Below are 13,538 nucleotides of genomic sequence, written 5' to 3' on the forward strand. Positions count from 1 at the left end.
GCAAAGATCCAGCACAGCCGTAAAAATAAGCAAATGAATCTTAAAAAAAAAAAAAAAAAAAAAGAACTTAAAAGGTTTCACGTAGCCTTGGAAAAGCTTCTTGGTAACTCTGGTCCTTATAAAAACAATATCTTTCTTTCTTCATTAAATGTAATCATTTAAATTATAGGGAGATGACATTAGATCTAATAACCTTCAATAGAACTTTATTATCTAGTTATGGCAACTTTAGAACATATAAGCAAGATAAGACATTAGAGTTCATTATATGCCTATACAATCTAAATATGTTGTTAGATTAAAAAATAAGTGATCTATTCATGACCATAGTGAAGCAATATTATAATCTCACTAAGTTGAATATGAAACACGTGTTTTAAAAAGCAGCATAATGTATGAAAAGCTGCTAGGAAATGCATTTAAGATGTTCCAAGTTCATTTTACTTTGCCAGCCTTACCCTCCTGTACAATACACAGAATGGAAAAATGTTATTACCCATATATTACACTCAGTAGACTAAAAGGTTCCCACTGCTTTCTTCAACTGCTATGGTTCATTTTACTGACAACCTCCATCCATCTTCCTGGCAAATACCAAATCATGCCGTTTATGTGATAGAGCTGCACTAGCTCACACAAAGCAGCCCCTGTCTTGGAGCCTTAATTAAAAACTTCAATTCTAAGTAGACCTTTCTACTGTAGGTGAAATGACTATGCAAGCAAGGTGCTATGCAATGTTTTGCTATTATTTCAGACAGCAATTGGCATAATTGTCTTCATTAGGAATGATACTCATTTATCATCAATAGTTATGAATAACTGCAAGAAATCCATTTATACTTCATAATATCACATGGGAAAAAATTGTAGGTATCTATGAGGGTTTCTAATTTCTATAAAGCATTCCTGAACTTTTCAGATTTCATGATATGTCTGTATAGAATGGCAATACTATTTAAATAAGCATTCTTACAGCTGCGCTTTTCTTTAAATCATGATTTCATTTTAGTGGGGTGCATGAGTTTATATGAGTTTTTAAAGATCTTTAAGGTGGCTTTGTACTTGACTTTGATTAAGAACAGTGACTAGGTAGAGAGAAGATTGTTCTGGAAGTGGGGAGAACTAAATTGTTGTCCTCATCATTTACAATTTCTAGGACAAGCTATTTAACTCATCTGTTCCTCCCTATCATCAGATACAGAGAAGAGTATCTTTATTATCTACCTCACAGAGTGGTTGTGAAGACAAAGCTGCTTTGAAAATATATTTTGTAAAATATACTACTATTTCTGATTGGACTGATTTCCTTCACCTATAAAATGAATATTCAGCATCATTACTGTTTGAATTTCTTAATCAAATATTCAGGTGGGCATAAACAAACCAAGATCTTAATTAAATAAGGAGTAAGGAGACTTCTTTTTTAAAAGCTAGGAAATAAACATTCTGAAAATAGCAGCTTGGGAAGAAAAGTTTTGAGGGATAGCCGTAACGGTCCTAACAAGTTCAGTCAAAATCCAGACAGACACAGCATATGCATTCTTACCTGTCCTCCTTTATTCTTGCCAGCAAGGGCTCCAGCCATCCTAATGTGCATTCACAGTGTGCATCCAGGAAAGTTATGACTTGTCCTTTTGAAGCAGCTGCTCCTCGAAGGCGGGCTCGTATTAACCCAGAGCGCTCTTCCATTCTAATAATTTTTACTGGCACTTCTAAATTTTTCACATAATTCTCTAATGTTAACTTGAGAAAATCTGTAATGTGCAATTAAGAATTTATAAGGTTTTGAAACTCTTTTAAGACAGAGAAGGGAAACTACTATCTAGATGGAAATTCAACACACAGAAGCGATGGTCACTCCTATCAACATGCTTTGCATTAGGTTAAAAAAAAAAAAAAGATACAGAGATTTCATCGCTATCAGTGTATAGTTCATTATGACTCTATCACTTGGCTGACAAGGATAAGCTACACTAGGAAGTTAATATACCAGACTGTAATTCATAAACTGGGCCACACTGGCAACTGCAGTCTTCTTAAATGTTATTTTTCTTTTACCTACAATAAAAAAAGAGCCAAATACCCACTGTGTCATATAAATGTTCAGTCATATGATCAATTGAGTTGGGAAAAAAGAGAAATACTTTGGAAAGTCATTTTGGCTGATTTCTTAGGTTAGTAAGAACCAAATGGAATCATGAGGTAAACTGAAAGAATTAGTTACTTGTTTCTGGAGTGGCACTGACTAGATATACTAAAAAAAATTGATAGGTAGTTTCAGGGTTAGTATAATTACAAGGAAAATATGGATCATTACCCTGTTATCTTTTTGAACACAATAAAGCCCTATAATTAAAAAATATATATACAAGAAAAATAATTGTACCTCTTTCACTGGCATCATCTACCAAGATGACCTCAGAGAGCAGATAGTGTGGGGACCGATTTATAACACTGTAAACAGTTCTGAGGAGAGTGCTCCAAGCTTCGTTATGAAATACAATGACTACACTTGTGTTTGGGAGTTCATCAGGGTAGACCCTTGTCTTGCATCTGGAAGAAAGGAAAGAAGAAGGACAAGCTATTAAGTTCATTTTTCCTTCTGATCATTGTAATAAAAATATCCATTTTGACACAAAATTAGACTCAAAAGTCCCTTATTACAACAACATTTTATGGTTATTTAAAATTATTTTCCTTTTTATATATGTTGTGGGTATTCACTTGGCACTTTGAAAATTAAATATGAATACTTACTAGTATTATTTGAACTGACTTTTTTTTTTTTTAATTTTACATTAACTCTGGGGAACAAAAGGGCATGATTTGGACACAAGTCTAAGAAAGCTAAAACAACATTATGAGACTATCAATAGAAGACCAGGTACTAAAGGAATTCATTTAGTAGATATAATTGTCTTTGTTTAGAAAAAAGAATTATTGTATAACTCAAAAATTCCTGAGAACATAAATAGACATATGTGCACAGGGCTTTGAAGCTTGTAAAACTGAGATTACTTTTCTTCTAAAATCTAGTCATGTACATTTTTCATTCTGTTGAAGAATGCCATAATTCATGTCTACTTTGAGGGAAAGATGTTGGGGTCAAGATACATTTTAAAGATTCTCAAAACAAAACAAAACAAAATCAGAGCTGACAAAAGGGTATAGGCTTCCAGAACATCTCTTGAATGTACAGAGGAATCACCTGGGGATTGGGTAACATGCAGTTTCTGATTTAGCAGATCTAGGGTGCAGCCTGAGAATATACAGGTTTTAAAATGTTTCCAGGTGATTCAGATGCTGTTGATCCCTGGAACACACGATTAAGTAAAAGGCTGCATCATAATTGTTATTAATTTTAGAACTTGATATTTTGGGGAAAAAAAAAACAATTTTGCTGATAAATTAAAAGAAGTCCAGATTTTTCTTTTCAAGCCATCAAACCTGTAAGGTACATTTTGATAAATAATATGCAGATATTTGGAGAAGGAAATGGCAACCCACTCCAGAGTTCCTGAATGGAGAATCCCGTGGACAGAGGAGCCTGGCGGTCTACACAGTCCATGGGGTCACAGAGAGTTGCATACAACTTGGCGACTAAACCATCATCATGCAGATGTTCTCGGTGGTCACTGCAATTTTAATGTGCAAGTGGCTCTCAGCCATATCCACTTGTCAACTTTTAGACATTTTTGTCACATATTGTTAAATCATTGTGATTATAGAGTATTTTGCAAAAATGTCACTGGGTATCCAGACAGGAATAGAAGTTTATTCACCTTATGGTATTTTTCTTGGTAAAATATGCTGAAGAGCAAGAAAATTAAAATCTTTCCATAAAGTGAAATGAACCAGATACACCCTGCCACCAATAAATGACCTAATCCTTGACACAAAATTAGCATGGTTAAAATTAGTCCCCTTCACAGGTGAGTGAAAAAAATCCAATAAAGTGTGGGCATCAAAGGCATGTAATAAAATAAATATCAACTATATGCCTGCAGAGACTCAAATCATTTTTTACAGCAGTCTAAAATAACACCTCTTCAGTGAAGTTCTCTGTAATATAGCCAGGAAAGAATGTACATATGTCTAACCATTTTTTCAGTATATATTTATTTGAATAACATTCATTAAGCATCCACACTATATAAAACATTGTGTATATAAAAAAAGTTCAAATGTAAGGTAGAAGTGGTAGGTTGATTCATAGTCATCTTTTCCCATTCTGGTAGCAAGATTAAAGTGGTTTCTACTAATATATGTCTCATCATCATTTGACTTGGTCTTCCAGGCAGTTTATCATTAAAAAAACTTAGAAAGCTGTCTTGGTAAGTCAGAAAGGTCCTCGCCAAGATTCTCCTCAAACCTCCGTTCTTCTGCCTCATCAAAACACCCCCTCACTTTCAGCATGCTGAACAAAATGAGTCATAAAGATGATTGTCATCTTCAATAAAGAAGCAAAACTGAAAAAGCAGGCTGAAATCAGTCCAACAGTCAGCAACTACTGGTTTAATCCAAGGATAATAGTCTATGGAGGCTACTTATTATCATTTGTATATAAAACATTGCTTTTAAATTAAACCTCTTGCATGTTATGCTAAATGCTAATAAAGAAAAGTGAACAAGATATTTAGTCAAATAAATAATTTATAATATAAAATAAAAGCAGATACTTAGATCCAGCTTCTCAACTTATTTCCATCATGCCTTATTTTTGTGGTTAAAAAAATCCACTAACAAATGTTAATTTTATATTCATTATATGTGACATTATAATGAACTAATTTACTAATAATACAGCTATAATATTTTGCTTAGAGAAAATTTCCACTATGTCATTATTTAATGTAGCATAAAATAAAATGTGGTTAATATTTTATTAATTCATCCTCTTTCTTCTATATAAACAGTTATTTTGCAAAAGAAACTTTGTATAATAAAATAGTTTATAGGATAGTTCTTATTATACAAATGAATCATTTTCTATGTCTGTTGATCCAGTTACTGAAGCATACAAATATATATGAACAAGAGTTCTTTTTTTATTTTTATAATCTTTAACAGATTTATGATACATTGAACTAGAATTATTGCCTATAATTCTTAAAACCTCTTGTCACCTAGGGTAACATACATCATTATTTTGTGCACCACTAGGAAAGAAAAATGTTGTCAAACCATAATAAAATGCTTTGTTATCTTGAATAGGATCTATTCAATACCTAAAGCCTATAGAAAAAGCTCTCCAATTTATTTGGACATAGATTCCCATCAATATTTTAAGCTTGCTTATACACCAGTCACACTAGTTTCTTGTTGCTTTGAAATTTCTTTCATCTATTCTAAAGGGATTTCTCTAGTTTGGGGTTGTATTGCTTAAGAAATGAGAGACATACATTTAGCATATATCTCGGTAACAAAATATTAATACAAAACAATTTCATCTTGTGAGTATCCTCCTTGGTACTATAAAACTGTGCTTGCAAACTTTTAGTGGCAAAGGAAATCTTGACAAAATTCAGATTCTGATTCTGTAGATCTGGTATGGGAATAAGGCTGTGAATTTCTAGTAAGACTCCTGGCAATGTGGACGCTGCTAGCCCTGAGTTGACATAATAAATAATTGATAATAAGGCTATCAGTCAGCTGTTGATAAGCAAGAGAAACTGTAGTCATTGCTCCAATGCTAAACATTGGCTTCATCTTATGAAATTCAATTTTTGCCACTATTTCCTTCCTTTCTTTTCATACTATAACATTTTGTTTCAACAAAGAATCATATTGCAATCTTTCTAAAGAAATATTGAATGACAAACTTCACACACAGAATATAAATAGTGCACATAACTTAGTTGAGGCTTGATTATACGAATAGCATTACCACATTCACACAGGCTTCGGGAACACTGCCTACATGACAACTGTAACTAACCATCAACTATGAAACTCATCTGGAGTGAGACACATGAAAGGTAGAAAGTGTATACTTAAAACAGGAAAATACAGTAATTTTTTCTTTAGCCATAGAAAAGTACTTAAAGTATTGTTTGATTTTTTTAGTTTTTTTTAAAATGCTTTTAGTATCAAAGCTGGAAGAGTTTTTAAGTCAGTGATTTTTTCATAAAAAAAATTAAAAACAAGGAAAATACAACAAGGAACCTATATAATGGGATTGGGGGAAGGTACTGAAAATAATTCTGTAGTTTTGACTTCTTTGAAAGTGAAAGTGAAGTCGCTCAGTCATGTCCAACTCTTTGCGACCCCATGGACTGTAGCCTACCAGGCTCGTCTGTCCATGGGGTTTTCCAGGCAATAGTACTGGAGTGGATTGCCATTTCCTTCTCCAGGGGATCTTCCCGACCCAGGGATCGAACCCAGGTCTCCCACATTGTAGACAGATGCTTTACCATCCCGAGCCACAGGGAAGTCCTATATAATGGGATTGGGGGGAGGTACTGAAAATAATTCTGTAGTTTTGACTTCTCTAATGATCTTTTAAGTGTATGCTTTTTACCTTTCATGTGTCTTACTCAGGATGAGTTTCATAGTTGATGGTTAGTTACAGTTGTCATGTAGGCAATATTCCTTAAGCTCCTGATGCTGGGGAAGATTGAAGGCAGGAGGATAAGAGGACGCCAGAGGGTGAGATGCTTGGATGGCATCACTGACTCATTGGACACAAATTTGAGCAAGCTACTGGAGGTGGTGAAGGACAGGGAAGTCTGATGTGCTGCAGTCCATGGGGTCGCAAAGAGTCAGACACAAATGAGTGAATAAACAACAGGAAGAATTTTACCACTTCAGCTTTTATCTCTCTCGCATAATCATATTAAAATGTTGTGCTGCAGTCCATGTGGTCACAAACAGTAGGATGTGACTGGGCAACTGAATGATGTACTCTGAAATGTGTGGTAGACATTGCTTGATCTACACAGCAGAGTGGGCTTCCCAGGAGGTGCCAGTGGTAAAGAATCTGCCTGCCAATGCAGGAGCCACAGGAAGCACCGGTTCAGTTCCCAGGTAGGGAAGACACCCTGCAGGAGGAAATGGCAACCCACTTCAGTACTCTTGCCTGGAGAATTCCAAGGACAGAGGAACCTGGTGTGCTACAGTCCTTGGGATTGCAAAGAGTCAGACATGACTTAGCATGCATGCCTCACAACAGAGTAAAGCTCAGAATCTCCAAAAGGTGGAATTGGAAAGGACTTTCAAAGTTGGCTGGACTGAGAAGCCTGGCAGGCTACAGTCCATGGGGTCACAAACAGTCAGACATACCAGAGCAACTAACACTTTCACTTTTCAAAGTTGACTAATCCAAATATTTATTTCACAGGATACAAATCTCAAGTCACAGAGCTACTTCAATACCCTGCATAATAAAGTAATAAATGATATGCTAATAAAGTAATTTATGATTTAATAATATTAGTAATGGTAATGATTTCTGCTCCATAATATATACTAGATCAAATGTCTTAAATGATATTGTAGGTGTCTGAAAATTTGAAAAAAATTTCTACGTACTTTAAAAAATAAGTTATATATTTATAAGTATATATATTTATAAAAAGAGAAGTAGATTCCCTAGGATCATTTAATTAAAACTAAGTATAGAAAGTCAGCTATCACTGAAATTATTTATATATGGATCAAATACTCAGCTATCTGTCTTTTGAAGACATTATTTATCTTTTATGTAAACATCTAAATAGAATTGGAAATTTTGACATAATTGTGAGAGCACAATGTATATGTAATTAACTTTGAGAGTAAATGTGTCAGACTGCAATAGCAATTTTAATCAATTTGAAAGATATCTGATACCCAATACTCAAATTGAGCTCCTGGAATCTGGTATTCCAATAAGATCATAAGCTTTATCCTAGCAGAATTTCATATTTGCATTATATTTTGACATTCTAAATCTATAATACTTGAAAGAAAATCAAAGTTTATTTCCTTTTAATTCCGTAATTATCTGTCACTCTAAATCTTGGCTGCACATCAGAATCATCCCATAAGAATGAAAAAAAAAAAAACTGGTATGTGGGTTTTATCCTCAGAGATTCTGATTTAGGTGTCTGGATGTGCCTATGGATAATAAGATTAAAAAGAAATCTCTCCTGGGCATTCAAATGTTCAGCCAAAACAGATCAGTTACCCAAATTTATTTAACAGAACCACTGATACGACACATATATATACATCAATATACAATTTTGCTTACATCAACATTTTAAAATAGGATATATAATGTTAGTATCTTTTTCTATGTTTATGAACTAAAATAAGTCATTATTTCCTTTCAGTATAAATACTGGAGTCAGAAAGTCTTCTCTACTTCATTTACAATCTCCTCTGTCATCTGGATATATACTAATGCTTATCCAGTTTTCTGTGCATCAGCTGTTGACTTATAAATGTAGGAGAAATAAATGCAACTGCTCTTCTTTGGAGAGAATATGGTGATAGAATCACATTTCCTCCCTGTGGAACATGGAAATACAGTGAGATAGTGTTCCTATTTACCATCTTTCCCCTTGGCTATGTCCACATTAGAGAAACATAGATTGTTACAATTTGATTTTATCCTTTTCAAAGCTATATTGATGTTTTCATATAAGCTACTGAACACAACACACCACATCAAAGAAAGAAAAATTGACTATAAGATGAGAATGTGAAATCACAAAGGATCCATAATTACACAGTGGTTTAGTTAGACACAATCCATTTAGGACTCCAAACAAAGGCTGTCAACATTGTAGTTTGCATGACTTGTTGAAATGCGGCTCAGTGAGTCAGTGGCTACTTTTAACTGGCTCAAACAAAGATTAATAACAGTAATTTAAAATGAAGACTTACAATATAAGTCCTCTCTATACTTCTTATTTTTAAGAGCTGTAGGAATTGTATTGAACCTTTCAGAATTATGGGTGGTTTCAATGTTTCCCAATTCCTTAACATTTATATTCACAGAAAGAAATTTCATCATTTTCTAATGCATCCAGGCAACAAAAGCCTGGGCAACAGGAAAGTGATTCTTTCATAACTGAAAGCTTGGAGCCTCAAGTAAAATGAAGCACTTAATTTTGCAAGGTATCCTATATGTTTCTTTGTATACACATTGTGTTAAACCTTCCAAAAGTTAAGTTCCTATAATCATAATTACTTGACTAATTAAAAAAATTTTTTTTTACAAAGTGTTAGTTACTCAAGTGTATCTGGCTTATTATCCTGTGGAATGTAGCCAGCTAGACTCCTCTGTCCATGGAATTCTCCAGGCAGAATATTGGAGTGGGTAGCCATTCCCTTCTCCAGGGGATCTTCCCAATCTAGGGATCAAACTCAGGTCTCCTGCATTGCAGGCAGATTCTTTACCATATGAACCACCAAGGAAGTTGATAAACACTTGCCACAAACACCTTTGTTTTAAATTCAGGTGGACTTGGGCTCCCCAGGTGGTGCTAGTGGTAAAGAACCTGCCTGCTGATGCAAGAGGCATAAGAGACACGGGTTTGACCCCAGGGTTCAGAAGGTCCCTTGAAGGAGGGCATGGCAAACCACTTCAGTGTTCTTGCCTGCAGAATGCCCTGGACACAGGTGCCTGGAGGGCTATAGTCCATAGGGTGGCAAAGAATTGGACAGGACTGAAGTGACTTAGCACACAGCATGAACTGACCTTGTATTCATCCTTGGCCTATTTGCTGTCATATCCATTCCTTGATCTTTTTTTTTTTAATTTTATTTTATTTTTAAACTTTACAATATTGTATTAGTTTTGCCAAATATCGAAATGAATCCGCCACAGGTATACCCACATTCCCCATCATGAACCCTCCTCCCACCTCCCTCCCCTAGCCTCCCTCTGGGTCGTCCCAGTGCACCATCCCCAAGCATCCAGTACCATGCATCGAACCTGGACTGGCGACTCGTTTCATACATGATATTATACATGTTTCAATGCTATTCTCCCAAATCTCCCCACCCTCTCCCTCTCCCACAGTTGATCTTGTTTTCTTTGATGTATTGGGGTGGGCATAAAAGGAGGGTTACTGAGAAAGACTTTTTCCCAGGACTCTTCTGCTTGTTGGTTTCTGTATGAAACATGCCATGAGGACCCTGGGTAGGGAGTGCTATGCAGGAAAAAGGAGGAACAGGGAGCTTCTTTCTCTCTACTTCCCTAATCCCAGAGAAGACTACTCAGCCCCCTTCTGCAGTCCTGTACTTCATGTATGACTCAATCATTTTCCTCATTATACACTTTCACAATAAATACAACTAATACAATAGACTAGGAGATTTTTTAATAAGAGGAGGTTAATCTTATTTGTCTCTCTCTTCAGAAGGCAGTATTCTGCAAGTCACAAAATATATTTTATAAGATGTTGATGAATGAAAACTTGACAAGGCAGGCTATTGTATTAATCAGTAGATTGATGTCCCAATCATAATTCTATACTATTATAATCTGTACTAAAGGTGTAGAAATGCCAAGTTTTCTACATCTTTTTTATATTTTCAGTTGGTTTTGGTTTTTAAGCTTGTAGAGCCAGGACAAATAAATAAGAGTTAGGGAAGGGAAAGAATGTAAGAGAATTGGTCTACAAGTCATTCTATTATAACACATGCCTCTTGAAGATATATTTGAGAAGGCTCTATATCTGGAAATTCTATGTTTACATCTTCATTTTGCCATTCAGGATCTGTGAGCAAACTCCTGAAGTTTCAGTTTTGTCATCAAATTGGAGTAAAACTGCTTGCTATATCTATATTCTGGGGTTTTTGAAGAAATGAATAAAATCATTAAGGGATTATATGAATGTAATTTTTATTATATTCTTATATTATAAAGCACTATATATGAGATGGGCTTCCCTGGTGGCTCAGATGGTAAAAAATCTGCCTGCAGTGCAGGAGACCCAGGTTTGATCCCTGGGTCAGGAAGATCCCTTGGAGAATGTAATGGCAACCCATTCCAGTACTCTTGCCTGGAGAATTCCAAGGACAGAGGAGCCTGGCAGGCTACAGTCCATGGACTCACAAAGAATTGGATATGACTGAGTGACTAACACACACATATATAAGATATTATAGGTAAGGTCTAATAATTACTTGGCTCAGCCTTACTGCTGATAGGATTCTGATCACAGCCATGTTAACTCGCCTTTTATTCTTAGTTTCTGTGCCAAGCATGTTTTATTCTTCATTTTCAATGCAGTTTCAATAGTTTTGGTGCCTAGATCATCCTGGCTTGAAAACTGCTTTACTTCTTTGTCCAGTGTAGCAGTGTGGAGTCAAGGTCCTGCCTCTTTCCTTTTAGTTCTTTAAAGTCATTTATTGTTGTAATCAGAAATTTCTGTGGCTGTCTGTGGCTGTCTGCTATTAAATCTTCCTGCTCCCTTACCTTAATCTCTGCTTATTATTTTCTGCTAGAAGATCTCTAAAGGTGAATTTCTGCTGAGGTCTCTGCTTGTTGCCTGCTCTTCAATACCCATGAGTTAAGTCTGTTAACTTGTTTTCCATCCTATTACCAAAGCTGGAATAGCTCCCCACAACTTCCTCCACCCTATAGTGAATCTGATTATCAAAACTTGCATTTCTCATCTAGGGTTAGGCCATCTCTTCCTGTAGTCAAACCCTGATTTAAAAAAAGAAAAAGCATCATAAGAAAGAAGTACTAAGCATTAAACATTTATTGAACACTTAATTACATAGCAGACATTGTGCTACATGTTTTCTATGGATCGTCTCATTTGACCTTGACAATGAACTGAAATCTGCAATGACACAGGTTAAATATCAGAACTAAGAGAAGGCTATGAACTTATAAATGGTTTCATGCTTCAAAAAAATTCCAGAAAATAAAACTATTCAAACAATTAATTGCTCAAAAAAATTCACTTATTAGGGAGACTAGGTTGTTTGGTTGTCTTCTCAGAACAATATATAGAGAGACTGCTTGCTTATCAGTTGACCTCAAAACTTTCCCCTCAATATACCCACCAGTATTAAACTACTACATTACACACTGATGTCAACTACAAATTGGCACTTACCAAGAGCATTGCCAATGACTGAACAACAATGGCATTTGCCATCTGCCTCTGTGGAGATTGAACCCCTTGCTGCTACAGCTACTGACCTTTAACAACCCCTGAGGGATCAGGGTGGAGTGAGACACTCTGTGCTCCAGGAAATCTGATGGGAGAAGTCTTTAGAGTGTTGGATGTTTTTAGGAACAGATTTTATGATCTCAATCCTTGCATCTCCTCATATCTAGAGAAGCACTAAATCGCTTCATGGTGACATCAGATCCTCATGACTAACAAAAAACCTTTTGCAAAATAAGTGCTTAATGGTATTGAACTCCCCCTTCACTAAAACTTTATATATTGACCTTCCCTTCTCAGAGCTATCTGAGATGCTGTCTCCCAGGCTTCCATCATCATTTTGTCCCAAATAAAACTTAACTCTCAACTTGTGCATCTTTTTAGTTGCCACTAACCAGTCTCAATAAGATTCCTGCATTAAAAGACCTGTCTTAATCCACTTAAACCCAGACTCCCAATCTCTATAAATATCTATATTTGCTTCCCTTTCCTCAACTTCTAGAACTGTTTGTTAAGGTGGTGGATATTCTGGTGATCTTCTATGGACTCTTCATAATACTCTTATAAAAATAATTAAGAATTATATGTTATATAATAATCATATAATTATTCTTAAAATAATTATAACTACAATCCTTATAAGATTCCAAATTACTCCCATTTGATAATGACAATCTGAACATCAGTTAAGTAACTTGCTTTAAGTGACAGACATGGGTTTCAAACCCTGGAAATCTGATATTAAGTTACATAATTTAAGTTACATTAAGTTAGAAAGAGAAAAAAAATACCATATATTAATGCATATACATGGATTCTAGAAAAATGGTACTGATGAACATAGAGAACAGAATAATGGACACGGAGGAGGAAGAAGATGCCGGGAAGAAGACAGCGGAAGAATTGAGGAGTAGTATTGTTATATGTACACACTACTGCTCTGGGTCTCTTGAGTTTGGATGCCTTTTTGTTCACCATCTCATAGGCAAGACTTCAGTCTCCATGACCTTCAGTGACTTCCAAAGGGCAGAACAGTTACTAGTCAAAGGAAGAGCAACTACAAAACCACCTGAGGCTAGATTAAGTGGATCAGAGAGGCTCATCACGATTAGAAGACCTAACCCCTAAAACCCTGCACAGAACCTCAGTTTGGAAAATTTCCAGAAGAAAAAAAGCATGAGAGAATGTTACTCCCTTGAACCTTATCACATATCCCTGACTGACTACATAACCTCACCTTACTCACCTAGGAAGGGACACAGTTCTTGAGGCACGAGCATACTGTGCCTTCACCTAGCAAAGTAATAAAGCCACTTTTTCCTTCTCCTCCAAGACTCTATTTCCATATTTCTGTTTGGCACAAATGCAAATAGAGCCAAGATTTTGGCAACACTGATGTTGGCTACATGTTAGCAAGGT

At 35.5% G+C, this 13,538-nt stretch overlaps 1 protein-coding gene across 7 annotated transcripts in view; it reads right to left on the reverse strand.

The window, feature by feature from the left end:
• GALNT13 (polypeptide N-acetylgalactosaminyltransferase 13) overlaps positions 1-13,538 on the reverse strand; it is a 655,101-nt gene that overhangs the window by 247,068 nt on the left and 394,495 nt on the right. For all 7 annotated transcript variants that reach the window (XM_061437749.1, XM_061437740.1, XM_061437723.1 and 4 more), the window contains 2 exons: positions 2,387-2,553; positions 1,547-1,754 (listed from right to left, as the gene is read on the reverse strand). In XM_061437749.1, the coding sequence (XP_061293733.1) occupies positions 1,547-1,754; positions 2,387-2,553 (375 nt within the window). The remainder of the gene's footprint in view (positions 1-1,546; positions 1,755-2,386; positions 2,554-13,538) is intronic.

The sequence above is a fragment of the Bos javanicus genome, chromosome 2, assembly GCF_032452875.1.
Source record: "Bos javanicus breed banteng chromosome 2, ARS-OSU_banteng_1.0, whole genome shotgun sequence".
Taxonomy (NCBI): Eukaryota; Metazoa; Chordata; class Mammalia; order Artiodactyla; family Bovidae; genus Bos; species Bos javanicus.